This window comes from Mercenaria mercenaria, chromosome 13 (genome assembly GCF_021730395.1).
Source record: "Mercenaria mercenaria strain notata chromosome 13, MADL_Memer_1, whole genome shotgun sequence".
NCBI classification, from domain to species: Eukaryota; Metazoa; Mollusca; class Bivalvia; order Venerida; family Veneridae; genus Mercenaria; species Mercenaria mercenaria.
The window spans coordinates 69,497,046-69,513,656 of record NC_069373.1 but is presented as its reverse complement, the minus strand read 5'-3'; the positions used below and the strand labels follow the sequence as shown (position 1 = coordinate 69,513,656).

Here is a 16,611-nt window from a genome sequence, read left to right as displayed (position 1 = left end):
TCAGTACACTGTAGGTGGATTCCGGATTTTTCAAATATCAGTGCGCCCCCTAAACCGTTAAGAACAAAGTATTTATTGACTTTTCGATAATATCGCAACCTGTGCACTTCAGTGCGACCTTCGTTTAGATTTTATCAACAATCTATACTTTAATTTCCGGGATTGTTTCCTGCTCATTGAATATCAAGGGTGCCTTAACTCCTAATATGTATGTAAACTTATTGTCTACTTGTTCTGAGATATCGACTAAACTATAATATACTGTAACCAATACTCTTTAGTTATAATTTTTCAGACCATACTGTACTTATTGGCAAACTGCTTCTTAATGGTGCGTTCTTCATGTTTCCCCAAAAATTCAGTAAGAACCCGGTTCTTATTTCATAATTTTTAACTGACAGGTTTAATTGGGAAGGCCATGATCAGACCACAATCAAGTGATAAAGGCAATTTATTTATCAGACTCATTTATTTGTGGTGTACTTTACAGGAATGCAGTGGCATACTGATATTATGAAGTGTGAAAATATTTAATTAAACATTTCACTATAAGAGCTAGCTAGGGAACAAATGACCTTTTAATTCTTTGCTCAACATAATCCTTTGAAACAAACTGATAACAGTCCGTCATTTTGCTAGACATTCACATCTGTTTTGGCTCCAAATTACAGACAAAATAAATGATGGAATTCACACTCAGCTTACCTCTGAAGACACAAATTTGTTTGACAACAGCAGTTTCATGGTTAATTAGGAAGGTCAGATTTCTTCACCCCCACATATTTGCCAATAAGTAGGTAAGACGTTCTGATAACCGGGCTATGCCCGGTTATCAGAACCTCTTACCTATACAAAACAGCCTGTAGGGTAAAAAGTTATGGATACGTTTTGCTATCTCACAGTTATTTGTCCTTGTCCTCATTTAGATTCGAGTAGATTAGCCACTAGACTGATAATAAAGAAGTTGTCACAAAATGTAGGCTTTTGTAATTTTTCTTTTATTCCGTGTAATACTGACAAATGCCAGTCTATTTTAGAGGTTTTCTCAGGGAACTGATTGTAATTTTATCATGATATTGGACATAGGATATAGACTGGCTACTTTCACAATTTTAAAAACAAAAATTAAAAAACCAAAAAAAAAAAAAAAAAAAAAAAAAAAAACAGCAATATATCATAGTCTAGGAACTAGTCTAAGGTTCAAGTAAAGTTGTATTTTTTCTGCGACTGTAGCTGACTTTGAAAACAGATAATTGAAGTATTAGATTTAACGATTAGCAATTTATTACTGGCACATTTCATAAGTAGCTACTTATTTGCTCGGTATCAACGTTGCTTAACCTTACCGAAACGAAAAGTAAGATTGCTGACGAAAAAACAGTTCAGTCCATATAGATAAATTCACTGAAGATTTGAACGAGCTTCAACCGGTGGCTATCAACATTACCGAAACGAATTGTAAGATTGATCACGGTCCCTAGTGTTAAATATGTTTATTTAATAAAAAATCCCATTCTACAAACTAGAAAACATTATAAGCTTTACATAAATAAAATAATGATAACATTAATTATGAAGAAAATATGAAATCATTCTACTATATATATATACATATAGATAATTAAATGCCATTACCATAAACTATTTTATTTCTTAAAGCAAAAGCAAAGTATGTATATTAAGCAAGATTTCTAATCTGACTTGCATTATTACACTCAAATAATTGTACCAATTTAATTATACTGGGATATCTCCAATACTTTTTATGTATGCACTTCTTTCTAATATCTCTATATATCATTTATAGGATATTCAATTTTTAATCTGTGTGAAGAAACTCTTAATCTTGACAAAGTTTTTGAATATTTATCAATATTTATGACATTTAAATAGTTTTACATATAGTTCTATAAAAAATACCCTTGATGAATCTTCTAATCGACTATGCCAATTTTGAATAAAATTATCTTTACTTCTTTGTTTAAAAACAAATAGAAAGGCATTTACATCACGAACATTTTGTTGTAACCATACCTCTAAAAATCTAGTGAACATAGTAATACTTTAACAGAAGAACACCAATCAACAATTGGCAAACTTTATATACATGTTTTCTATCATTAATATGTAACAACTTTATCCAACATTTAATACATTATACGATTGCAGTGTTTGATAGGTCACTCTTCCTATTTCTCCATATATATAATCATTTGGTGTCGTTTTCTTTTCTCCTAATACCTTCTTGCAAAACTGTAAATGCATTCTTACAATATTTTGACAATCACCAAAACCAATAACTTTACTATAAGAATTTAAAGGCACTGACCTCCAGATTTAGCTAAAAATAATCTTTCTTTCAAATTAAGTTTGGCCATATTATGAATATTAGAATATGTGTTTTTGTTTCTAAAATATTTTAAACAAGAGCTGTCTCCATAGGATGACACATGCCCCCGATGGCGCTTTGAATGAATAGTTATGGCCGATGTTAGAGTTTAGGACCTTTGACCTACAGAGCTGGGTCTTGCGCGCGACACGTCGTATTACTGTGTCACACATTCATGCGTAGTTATTTTAAAATCCATGCATGAATGACAAAGATATGGACCGGACACGCCCATCAATGCACTATCATGAAAAATGACATTTAACGTCTAAGTGTGACCTTGACCTTTGAGCTACGGACCTGGTCTTGCGCATGACAGTCGTCTTACTGTGGTACACATTCATGCCAAGTATTTGAAAATCCATCATGGATGACAAAGATATGGACCGACACGCCCATCAATGCACTATCCTTTAAGTCTAAGTGTGACCTTGACCTTGAGCACGGACCTGGTCTTGCGCGCGACACGTCGTCTTACTGTTGTACACATTCATGCCAAGTTATTTGAAAATCCATCCATGGATGACAAAGATATGGACCGGACACGCCCATCAATGCACTATCCTTTAAAGTCTAAGTGTGACCTTGACCTTTGAGCTACGGACCTGGGTCTTGCGCGCGACACGTCGTCTTACTGTGGTACACATTCATGCGTAGTTATTTGAAAATCCATCCATCGATAACAAAGATATGGACCGGACACGCCCATCAATGCACTATCCTTTAAAGTCTAAGTGTGACCTTGACCTTTGAGCTACGGACCTGGGTCTTGCGCGCGACACATCGTCTTACTGTGGTACACATTCATGCCAAGTTATTTGAAAATCCATCCATCGATGACAAAGATATGGACCGGACACGAAAATTGCGGACAGACCGACGGACCGACAGACTGACAGACGGACAGACGGTTCAAAAACTATATGCCTCCCTTCGGGGGCATAAAAATCCAAATCAAGAAAAAAAGATGACCGCGTTAGGAATCGAACACCGGACCGCCTGCGGCAATAAAGACATTGTACCGTCGTCGTAACCAATAACGCTATAGCGGAATTAGTGAATTATGACTTCAAAATATAGATATTTATAATCGAGACAGTTTACCTAGAGTAAAGAGTTACAAACGCTTTTCGATTTTCATCATAAAAAAGCAGTAAAAACAGCAAATTCGCATGTGTTTCCGTAACATATAGTGTATCAGTAATTAAGTTTTAAAGCCTTCTTAAGAAATATAACATTTATTTCCAGATATCTAAAAAAATATGTTTTTGTAGTTCGAACGATCTATAGGCAAGTCCCTTTAAAATTGGCGACACTAATTTGTACTTAGCAGTTATATAAGTAAACTTTTACAGATATTTGTTCAATTAAAAATTGCTTTCTGTGCCATTCCAGCTAAAGTGACTGTAGCTGCATTAAAAGGCCCGCCAATAGAAAATACAATTCCCAGCTAGGTAAACTTATTGATAATTTCTATCTCACTGTTACTATAATAAAACGGAAGGTTTGCGGTTACCCTTTCGCCTCTCTTAATTATCATAATCTTTGTTTTTGATGTATTTACTTTAAGCTTTCATGTATTACAATTATCTGTTAATAAATTCAAACTGTCTTGTAATTCATTAGCAGAGTTCGCAAAAATAACAATATCATCTGCATAGAGTATAATGGTCATTAATATACATTGAAAATAAAAAGGAAGACAAACATTCCCCTTGACGAACACGTAGTGTACATGTAAATTTTTCACTAACTTTGCTCAAGTTATTTAATGTCTAGAATTTTACCATGTAAACCTAGTTTGACATGTTTATACCATAAATTATCTTTAACTATGTAATCAAACGCTTTACTAAAATCGACGAACAAACAGTAGAGTTGTTTCCCTTGGTTTAACATATGTGATATCAAACCATGTAAAACACAACTATTATCAACAGTACTCACATGAGCTCTAAATCCAGCTTGCGCTTCAATACATACATTATACAATTCAGTCAAATTTCGCAATCTATTATTAATTATACGTGTGAATAATTTACCGACACAACATAGTTATTCCTCTATAGTTATCTTTTCAGACGTTAGTTTTCCGCACTATGTTTACATATGATATTTATTAATCGGAATGCGAAGAGAATCTCATTTTACTAGTAAAAAAAACAACTTTGTTTGAAGGGTAGTGTCTGAGAACCAATAAAACTCGCCTTTCATTTTCATTTTTGTTTATTTATAGAATTGGGCCATGAATATTAATGAAAGAAGTTGGGACAAATTTTCCAATTATGCGACACAGTACATATTTTTAATTATGTCAGTTTACTTTGTATTTGTCTTAACAACAAAAGAAACGTATTTACCACATATATTAATTGGTATATAATAGATATTTCTACCTCAAGTGTGTATCATAAACTGAGGACCAAGTACAGGCAATCACTTTGGCATGTAGTAGAAACAATATGCATGTATTTGTTACTTACCACAGGTATTTACTGGTATATAATAAATATTTCTACCTCAAGTAAGTATCATAAACTGAGATCAAGTAATGACAATCGCTCTTGCATGTAACATCAAAAATGCTTCCAGTTGCATTGCTGACATAAGATGCGAATTTTACTTTAGCGTAAGTGGTCTTAACTTGTACACCCACATTCATTCTCATCCTAACCGGAATAGTGTGTATTTGACGAAACATTTCACTTTAATACTACCAAGCCATTTCGCACATATCTTTTTTCGGTTACATTTAATACTTACCAAGTATGTGTACTTTGATGCAATGCATTTTAATAAAGACGCATAAATAAATTGAAGCTAGCATTAACATGATTGCTCTTGCTTTGATGTATAAAGTGTAGTTTGGAGTGCTCTTTGCTTGTTTCCTTGGATACAGGCAGTGCAACAGAGAGAAGTTTGACCTGGTGAGCTATTATGATGACATAGTCCTGCAAGTACTATATATATAAGTAGAGAGAATTTATACGAACTAATCACCACCACAATTTACTGGACCATTTACCACAAAGCGCCTAGCAGTAAAAACGGGCGTGCACATTTCACAACAAGTCCGCTAACCCAGTAAGATTAGTTTCGATGCTTCTATATATATACACACCCTTGATTTCTATGAGGGGCTTTTATTTACCACCCATGTGAATATTTTTTCCACTTAAAAATAGTTATTCAGAAAGTTTATATTGTCAAAATATTTATACACTAAATTAACGGTATAACATTGAAGTCTAGAAGCGCTTTAATCATTTTGAAAATGTATAGCTACTGTATTATTATGCATTTACTAAACCTTTTCGAGTGGAATCACTTCTTACGTTCCTGGTCATATGGGATATTGGAGTCCATTCGCGCGTAAATAGATAATAGGAGGCGTGAGGGGTGTTGCATATTTCAATACAGATTTTGTTTTTTTTTGTACAGACTCAATGAAACAGAATATTTTGGTTTCATTCTCAGGACAGGATTTTCTCTCAATTTTAGTCTCCTACTGGTTGAAAACCAGTTTCAAGAACTATAGGACTGCGCTGTTTCGTCCGCCTCTCAATCTGTCTGCAATTTTGTGTAGGGTTCGTAACTCATTCATCAAGGGATTTTGATATTACTATTACATATTAGCACGAATATTTCCCATCATGAGACGTGTCTTGCGCAAGACCTGGACCCCAAGCTCAAAGTTACACTTAAAGGTCAAAAGTCAATAGGGTTTTTAATCTGTCCGGTCGGTAACTCAAACATCTATAATGGGATTCAGAGGTCTAATTTTCATATGGTATTAACACGGTCTGTTTCGTGTCCTGTCTACTCTGCCATCCATTGAGACATTATAATGTTACTTGGTACAAATATTTCCCATAATCAGACGACGTACGTCATGCGCAGTACGAAGTCCCCTTACTCAAAGGTCCAGGTTTCACTTGGGTGTCAAAGGTCAATATTATTTTTTCCCGTCCGGTCCATAACCCTGTCATCCGTGAAGAGATTATCATCTAATTTGGCACAAATGTGTACCATATTGCGACATGTACTGTGCAACAGCCAGACTCCTAGTCTCTAGGTGAACGTCACATTTAGAAGTCAAATATTAATAGGATTTTCCTGTCCGTCGCACAACTTTGTAATATTGTTACGACTTGGTGAGTTGTGGAGACGGGTAGGCTAGGCGTACTGAAGAACTCTGGGTAAACTTTACTCAGGTAGTCGAAAAGGCAATTAGGGTATGGCATTGATTCGGTGTACCGTAAAACTAACTAAACCAGAGAAACTACAAGACTCAGGATAACAATTAATGATGTTTATTAATGTTAATATATAATACAGGTGAAGTCAACACATTAAACAAATGCATCTCACTGATATCAAATATAATCACAAGTTTCCTTCTTCTTGATAATAAGTGTATTCAGTTATTGGTGGTTAAACCCTGTCATTATAAGTACAAGCTTATCAAATAAGATTAAGACCGTTCCGGCTTTCCATAGTTTATAGGTAGCGAAGCGAGTTACAATGAATTTAAAATGTATCACAAATCAATACTACGCTCTCTCACAAGTATAAAAATGTAAAATACACATCTGTTTTTAGATTAATCTATTTATGGCTGATCCGGCGTTCCATAGCTTGTAAACATTGACGCGGATATAAAGACAATATTCAGCAACAGAAAATCCCTCTATAAGATATGACAATTTATAATCTCAGTACTTAAGACGGATGCTTTAATTTACTTTACTTTAAATAAGTAATGAAGATGTAAATATATCTGTGCAAATAATACACTGACTGTAGGTAGAAATTGCTTGTTAAAATGTTACTAAATATTGTTATAGACCTATAGCTTTTAATTACTATAAATTCTGATTGCAGAATAACTTCCTTACATCTATGTTCAGACTAGTGTTCATTTAAGTGAAACATTATTAAAACAAGCCAAACGTGGTTTTAGGTCTGAAAGCTTGAGCTGAAGTGAATGCTGATGGCCAAAATCGGGCCCTTTTATAGTTTTCTGGAGAAAAAGACACCCCCCCCCCCCCCCCCCCCCCCCCCCCCAAAAAAAAAAAAAAATACCAAAACAGTTAAAATGGGTTATTTTGGGTAAAATGACCAAATCGTTAGTGACCTAAAACGTTAAACTCTATGCTGAACACTGCCGTATCATAAAAATGGCGATTTAATGAAATGTAAAGATGAAATGAACATCAAAATATGCACTATTGTGTTAACTGTAATGTGTTCAAGAGATTTAAACATCTTTGTGGATTATTGTAGATTACAGTGATATGAATTTTACTTAGCAACGGAAGTAAACAATCCCAGAATGCAATTCAAACAAAAGCATATCCTGTTTGAAAAATGTGGCAATTCTCGAGAGTATAATGGTAAAATGTCCAAATCACAGACTAAATAAAAGGAAGATACCTATCTTGAACAGACAATACAGATGTTTGGAACAAATTTGTAGCAGCTGTAGTGATTCACACGCTGAGAAAATGATGAAGTGTCCAAAAATAACATCAACAGATGTCAGAAGATAAGTAAACACGTTTTTGGATAAGATTTAAACGAGCATGGGGATGTATAATATGCGCTTGGTCGGTCATATTATCTAGATCAACAAATATGTGTACAATTCTGTGCTTCGTTACTTGCTACATAAAAGAAGATTACAGGTTTAAACACAGTTAGAGTCATTGACTAGAAGAACACGTATATAAGTAAGCACCTTCCTCCACCCCCACCCCCACCCCATTACTCAGGTTGTTACAATATATATAAAGGATTTTAAATATTACTTGACAAAAATGTTCCTCATAATAAGACAATGTGTTCTGCGCAACACCCAGTTCTCTTGTTCAAAGCACATGTGTACTATGACCCCAGTTAAAACATTGTTAGTGTATTTTCTCAAGAATTACTCCCCTTTAATATGATAAAGTATTTCACTATGTTTTTCTCTTGTTTTCCCACCAACTAAAATTGAATGTTAATAAAAATATTTTTTTTTATATTTACAAATGTTATAAGAAGTCAACATCTGTGGATTATATATGCAAATTTCAATCGAAACACTGTGCGTTATAACATATAGTTTGTAAAGCACGATATTGTGTAGATAGATCATCAGTACAACAGATGCAATAATTAGACACCTTCTAGTAAGGGACTTTGTATTACATGGCAATATTTCGTTCACTTCTCATCGGTCGCGCTGCTTTTGGAAGAATTACACAAGACTGTTTCTAACCTGCTGCTTTGTAATTTAGATATTTGAGGCAAACAAATATTTGTCTACACAAAAGTTTCATCATTGTTACATATTCAAAAACATACTAGATCTTTGTGGGTATTACACAGAAATGGAAATGTATGAGAAGAGAAGCAAAAACAGCTGATTACATACCATCATCCGCAAAGTTACTGTGGGGTAGGTCCTTTTGCAATAAAAATAGATAGAAACAACCCTTAATTTCAGACACTGTATCTTTGATGGTACATCTGTGGATTACTGCACAAGTCAGATGCTTTTCATTAGATAATGTTTTGCGGAGACCCTCGAAAAGTTGTAATTAGTTTCAAATTAACATTAGTATTGTAGCTGGTAAATGATGTAGACATCAAATCCGCACTTTGCCGCAGAAATGTGCAAATGAGTCTCCAAATACCTTATGTTCATTGTAAATAATTGTGTTATTTTTACTAACTATTGTGAAATCATTTAAAAACTGTTATATAACTCGTAGGTGTTTTTTCCTTTTGATGTCAGCCCCGACACATTAAAGTATGCATTGAGAATTTATAACTTTTCTGTCAACAAACAGCTCTAGTGTCCGGTTATACATTATGTTCAGTGTACTCGCACAAAGTTAAACATTTACAATGAACATATTCAAAAGAACCAAAGATAATTTACGAAACAGTGTTTTAGTTAAGACATCTATACCACATACCAAAATAATATTCTCATTCGTCTTCGATTACTTCTTTTTCATATCGTTCTCCTCTGTATTTTTTTTCATTTAAAAAATAGATATCTGTTTCGATGTTATCATCAATTTATTACATGTCAGTTTGAATGACAATGGGGAAGTAAAAGACGCACTGAATGTTATACAGAAATGTGATTTCGTACTATTGTAGTTACAAGAAACAAGTGTTACTTTTCACATTAGTCGATGATCGTCGTAAAGGAACACTTCCAGTACAACTATAAAATATTTGAAAGTATGCAAGGTCATATCCACTGAATGTCCCTATTCATGATGCAAATAAAAATCACTTTTTATACTGTGGAAGGAATTGGAAAGGTCTCAAAACTGGTGGTATAACTTTGAAATATTTATAACGTTGCAACTTGTTATGACCTCGTCGATTCTTGTCTTTGTGGTGTTTGTGTCGTCTGCTTTTGGCATTAAAAACGTGATTCTTTAACTTTTTTCTATTGACATGACTATCTGGAAAAAAACACGAAAATATTTAGAATAATCATTTGTCGTTTTACTGAAACCATGCTGCAGTTTTCAAAACAAGTTTCTGCTGTTCTTTCTCATATATAAGTTTGCGCGGCCTTTCCTGAATATACATAGCATTTCTGATTGTTTTGTCTACAGTAACTTATTTTGTTTATTATGTTATTAAAACAAGCTGCTTAGTTGTAAATAAGTTAGATAACGAGCATATTTTATCACGTCTTATGATTACTGATGATAACGCCTATTGAGCTTTCTCTAGGAAATAATAATAAATAAAACAAAGTTGCTTAACACCACAGCAACAGAATGTTAAATGAATTTATAAATTACGAATTATTTTGTAATGTAATTCGAGTATGCTGTAGGTCTTAATGCAGAACAAACTAACCTTTCGTACGTATATGTGGCACTGTAGAACTAAGTTTCTTTGTGCAAACACAAGCAACAGGCCAGTCTTTCATGTATGTATATTTGTTATCTTTGAATATAGGATAATCTGCAATGAAAAAAAAAATAAATAACAATTTTGATCGATAATTGCGCAACTGGCAAAATCGTTAGTATACATGTCTACTCATGAGTAAAACCAAATAATTATGTAGAAATTTAACCTAAGCCCTCTTTACCAAAGGGAAGCGTTTTCTTACCATTTTTAGAATATAAACTGTTGATTCTTCCTAGCCCTATCATAGACATTTCAACACAATTTGATGGAATCTTTGTATATAACACGTTGTGTTGTTCAATTTTCTGATACTAGATTTCTACATTTTTATTGAGTAGTTTAAAGCTGAGTTCAAAGTATTAAGGTTGTATGGTCCATTACTGCAGTCATTAGCGGAAGCTTTGGTAGAAGCATCGACCGTTCGTTAGCCAGCTCAACGGCTTCGTCAAAACATTTTACTCCCCAGTCACAGTTCCAAACCATCAACGGTGAAGAGCAAGTAACTCAAAGTCGGCAACCTTAACCACCCGACCACGAATGCCCGAAGTATCTTTATCAATAAATTTCATTTTATAAATTTCTACAGGTTTTTATTTTCTTAAACATAATCGTCTGTTTGGTGTCCGGTCAGAAAATGTCATATTTTCCTTGATTTGTCCTATACGATTATAAAAAGTATACCTATTTTAAATGGTTCACACGCAGTAAACACGTTCAGAATCTTTGACGAGATTAAGGCTGTAAAATTAAAGTGGCATTTACTGTTGCATATTGCCCGCGGTATAGATGATGGAATTCTGTCGTTATCTATATCCCAAACCTCTGTCCATGGACACAAAGAGCGTTTACACAAACCCAAGCAGTTCTTCTTTGTCGAGTGTCTTTTCTGTCGTTTATGTTTAAGCTGTATTTCCATTCCACCCAGCTTATTTAATATTAAGTAATTTCTTAAAACAGTTCTTTCGTTAGATAGTTTTGTAATGGAATCCGTTAATACTATTTCACTATTCGTTGGTCTGATTAAACTTGAATAAACACTTAATCCTTCGATTATCATGATCAACAAAGTATAGACTTTGGTACAGAACATATTCGTATGATTGGCAAACACACACTTTTCTACATTTACGTAATATCCTGTACTCATTTATGCATTTAAAAAACCACTACAACTGTTCATTTGTATTTAGCTTCAAACATAAATCGTCGAAAATCACATGATTTTTTTTGTTAGGCAATACTAAATACTGCAGCTGCGGTAAAAAGAACAATGTCGACGAAAAGTCTTGACTAACAGAGCCCGAAGTAATGTCCAATGTGTATTGCATTTATTTATCTAAGAGTTTAGAAACGACGTCGCCGATTTAGAAAATTTTCTCCTCGTCTTACACAGTCGAATGTTGGTTAATAAGAAACTAGAATATATTTGTCTCGGCCTTTAGATAAAATTATGTAATCTAGATAAGAATCCGGATCATATTTTTTGTTGTATCCCATTAAGCTTGCCATATCCTTGACCCTTATAAGGCAATTGAGAAAAAAGTTCCTCGAATAAACTAGTTCTAAGTCTAACGATATTATTAAGTTTTACATTACGCTGTCGAAGTCGAATAATGATATTTCAGTATTTATTAATCCAGTTGCATAACCTGCACGATACACTTCAAAATGCGCTTAAAATCAATTTATGACATACCAGCGGTATGTTATTCGTGATAGATTTGGAATGTGGGTATACTCCCTTGACCCACATACTCAGGTATACTACATAAACTACATTGTCGCAAATTCCTTGTAAGAAAAAAAGATTAATGTAAACGAAGGGGTGTCCTAGAAATAAGGCTCGTCCTAGAAAAAAACTGTCCTATAAAAACTTTTTTTTTGTGAAACATAGCTTTCATAACTAAAAATAGTTAATGACGTTATGGCTCGTTCGCTGTATCGAAGCATTTGAAATTAAATTAAATAACTCACCAACCTAGTTATGAAATATGAAAACTTAAAAAAATAATAATAAGGAAAACGCTGTGTAGAATATGTGCAAGATTTCATATAGAATGTTCAATTATCCATCAAAACAAAACATCTCAGAAATTTTACTACTAAAGATGCTGCGTGTGTTAACTACTTCATACCACGTTTACAAAACTCAACGTTTTAAACGGAGTTTGAGAAAACTTCGTTTAAACAAAAGCGAAAAGTCGCTTAAGTACATAATAGAAATAACAAAGTATTTATCATGTCCTGCATGTAGCTTGTGCAAATGCGGTTTTACAATGATAAATTATTCAAAATTATGTTCATGACTGGCAAAAATGAAATTAACCATTAGTGTTAATTAAATGCTAGAAGATTATTCAAATCATTTGGCGGGATGAGGACGTTACAAAACTAGGGTTCTCAGATCGTTCGGCACGACTTTTATGTCGTGTTATTGGTACTGTTTAGTTTCTCAACATGATCTTTCGGCCTGGGTGGTTCCAATACTCCCGCTTTCATAGCCTTGGGTATTGTATAATCACCCCTTGGATATGGTGCCTGCTTTTTAATTTTGTCTTTTGACAGTTCCTGTGATACGCAGGCTCCATAACCTCAGATCCCCTTCCTAAATTCCAGTTTGTTAAGTTCTGCCCATTGTATTCCCGTTTGGGGCAAACCCATTATTTTATCTGGGGACCAAACGCCGCTCTTCATGGAATTATACGCCTCAACACGTGTATCATTGAAGGTTCCATGTTCACCGCCGTTTGAATACATCTGCGGATGTCTCTAAATTGCTTTTTGTACTTTTAACATGTGTAAATGTTGAGTTCTGCTCAACCCGGGGCTAGAGGGCGTGGACGGTAGCATGTATTTCCACTACCGTCCATGAACAGGCTCAATCAAACCGAGCCTGCAACATTTTCGTTTTGTCGTGTTGAGCGACCTGTGAAGTTTCCACTTTTCTCTATTTTACCCCGTGCTATATCGGTCGAAGTACAAAAATGTATGTTTCTAAAACTGACTCAGTGTTGTTGTTTTTTCTGGTCCTTTGGGGTCATGGAGTACATTCATTATTACTATAATAGCATTTCGATAAAAACAAGGATGAATATCAAACATGGAAAGCCACGTTCTAAACACGCAGTCTCCCCAAACGTAAACCCAGCACGCAGACGCGCACACGACATACATACTCGCACAAAGCAAACACACAAGGATAAAACAAACAAACAATAAAGGAACATAGTGGATAAAATAGAAAAAGTGGATTTGGTTTGGTTTGTTTTGGGTTTAACGCCGTTTTTCAACAGTATTTCAGTCATGTAACGGCGGGCAGTTAACCTAACCAGTGTTCCTGGATTCTGTACAAACCTGTTCTCCGCAAGAAAAAGTCGCTCAACACAACAAAAACGAATATGTTGCAGGCTCGGTTTGATTGAGCCTGTTCATGGACGGTAGTGGAAATGCATGCTACCGTCAACGCCCTCTAGCCCCGGGTTGAGCAGAACTCAACATTTACACATGCTTAAAGTACAAAAAACAATTTAGAGGCATCCGCAGATGTGTTCATACGGCGGTGCACATGGAACCTTTAATGCTACACTAGTGTGTAATTCCATGAAAAGCGGCGTATGGTCCCCAGTTAAAATAATAGGTTTGCCATAAACGAGAAAAAAATGAGCAGAACTAAACAAACTGGAATTTAGAAAGGGGATCTGAGGTTATGGAGCCTGCATATCACAGGAACTGCCAAAAGACAAAATTAAAAAGCAGGCACCATATCCAAGGGGTGATTAAACAAAACCCAAAGCTTTGATAGCGGGAGCCGTTTCTAAGGAGTGGATGGGTGTGGCACAATTCATAGCCTCTCATGAAAACACTAATCAAGCCGAGTCTTCTGTTGTTTCGCTTGGTTTCGTTCTGTGCTTCGACAGGATTTTTTACAGATTGTATTAAAAACCAACATGCGATTTCTCGCCGAATGCGTATATCTAGAACCGGATGACGCCGAAAGTGGAAAGCGCAATGACTTGTTTAAGATCATCAGCTCTTCACTTTTGTTCCTCTTGGAGTATGCTGGGCACTTGCGGCAGCTAGCTTGTACTACGTACAATACAAGGAACACCATTATATCAACCTTTATTACGTGACTCGTTATGTGAATCGGCTGTACAAAGTATTGACCTTAATTTTGCTTGGCCAAAATAAATTACAAACGTATTTGCCATGTTCGCAACATGCCAAGCAATAGTCAAAACCTTTTCCCCTAAGGCTATGCTGGTCAATAGTCTAAACTTCACCCTTGATCTTTCACACTAATGCAATGCTGTTAAAACTGGCGGAAATTAAACAATACAAAACCCCATCGAACATGCATTTGTTTGAAACGGGCTCGGTGCCAGTATCAAAGAGTTCGATTTTGTATTAAAACTAACAAGGCTTAGTAACGGAAAATGACGATAAGCGTTCAGTACCAGTTTTTAAAGTGTTCTTTAATTTTGTACTAGAACTTACAAGTTGCAAATTATGTTGGATCTTAGATCGAAATCACTCCTTCCTCGCCTAATGGAAGTGATTATTCACACATATCGGATAAAGAATGATAATTATGTCTCCCCCAGGAGACATATTGTTTTTGCCCTGTCCGTCCGTCCGTCTGTCCGTCCGTCCGTCCGTACGTCACACTTCATTTCCGAGCAATAACTGGAGAACCATTTGACCTAGAACCTTCAAACTTTATAGGATTGTAGGGCTGCTGGAGTAGACGACCCCTATTGTTTTTGGGGTCACTCTGTCAAAGGTCAAGGTCACAGGGGCCTGAACATTGAAAACCATTTCCGATCAATAACTAGAGAACCACTTGACCCAGAATGTTGAAACTTCATAGGATGATTGGTCATGAAGAGTAGATGACCCCTATAGATTTTGGGGTCACTCCGTCAAAGGTCAAGGTCACAGGGGCCTGAACATTGAAAACCATTTCCGATCAATAACTAGAGAACCACTTGACCCAGAATGTTGAAACTTCATAGGATGATTGTACATGCACAGTAGATGACCTATATCGATTTTGGGGTCACTCCATTAAAGGTCAAGGTCACAGGGGCCTGAACATTGAAAACCATTTCCGGTCAGTAACTTGAGAACCACTTGACCCAGAATGTTGAAACTTAATAGGATGATTGGTCATGCAGAGTAGATGACCCCTAACGATTTTGGGGTCACTCTGTGAAAGGTCAAGGCCACAGGGGCCTGAACATTGATAACCATTTCCGGTCAGTAACTTGAGAACCACTTGACCCAGAATGATGAAACTTCATAGGATGATTGGTCATGCATAGTAGATGACCCCTAACGATTTTGGGGTCACTCTGTTAAAGGTCAAGGCCACAGGGGCCTGAACATGGAAAACCATTTCCAATCAATAACTTGAGAACCTCTCAACCCAGAATGTTGAAACTTCATAGGATGATTGTTCATACAGAATAAATGACCCCTATTGTTTTTGGGGTCACTCCGTTAAAGGTCAAGGTCACAGGGGCCTGAACATTGATAACCAGATCCGATCAATAACTTGAGAACCACTTGACCCAGAATGTTGAAACTTCATAGGATGATTGAACATGCAGAGTAGATGACCCCTATTGATTTTGAGTCACTCAATTAAAGGTCAAGGTCACAGTGGCCTGTTCATGTAAAATCATTTTTTGGAAATAACTTGAGAACCACTTGACTTACAATGTTGAAACTTAATAGGATGATTGGACATGCAGAGTAGATGACCCCTATTTATTTTGAGGTCACTTGATCAAAGGTCAAGGTCACAGGAGCATGAACAGTGACTTGAGAACCACTAGGCCAAGAGTGTTGAAATTTAGCGGTATGACTGGACATGCCAAGTAGATGATCCCTATTGCAGCCACCCATCAGTGTCTCTTTAACTTTCGCTCCTGACCCCTATTGACTTCTTGCCTATAGGACTCTGCATTTGGTGAGACATGCGCTTTTTTACAAAAGCATTTTCTAGTTCATCCATGGTTCGACCAAAGCACTTCTTATGATAGGTTTACCTAACAATACAAAATGTCTACCAATAAACGACAGTAAATAACAAATAGAGACTAATTCAAATAATACAAGTATGTAAGTCAGAACGAACTGGGACATCAAAGCCGGTTTTAAGTGCTTAATTTTCTTCATGACCGCAGTTACGTACTGTTTTGGAAATATACACATTATGGGCGTGTATATACGTAACTTTTGAAATTAATACATTTTAAATACGATTTATGTTATCAATCTTAGCA

General features: G+C 35.5%; 1 protein-coding gene across 2 annotated transcripts; it reads right to left on the bottom strand.

Moving 5' to 3' along the window:
- Nucleotides 1-7,476: 7,476 nt before the first annotated feature.
- LOC123530144 (uncharacterized) lies at nucleotides 7,477-12,057 on the bottom strand. 2 transcript variants are annotated; one of them, XM_053522196.1, is made up of 3 exons: nucleotides 11,084-12,057; nucleotides 10,265-10,372; nucleotides 7,477-9,858 (listed from the first exon to the last, which is right to left on the bottom strand). In XM_053522196.1, the coding sequence occupies exons 1-3, from the start codon at nucleotides 11,466-11,468 to the stop codon at nucleotides 9,680-9,682; spliced, it is 672 nt and encodes a 223-aa protein (XP_053378171.1). In that variant the 5' UTR covers nucleotides 11,469-12,057; the 3' UTR covers nucleotides 7,477-9,679. The 2 variants fall into 2 exon arrangements, with proteins under 2 accessions (XP_053378171.1, XP_053378170.1); XM_053522195.1 differs by having other exon boundaries at nucleotides 11,003-12,053.
- Nucleotides 12,058-16,611: the final 4,554 nt, after the last annotated feature.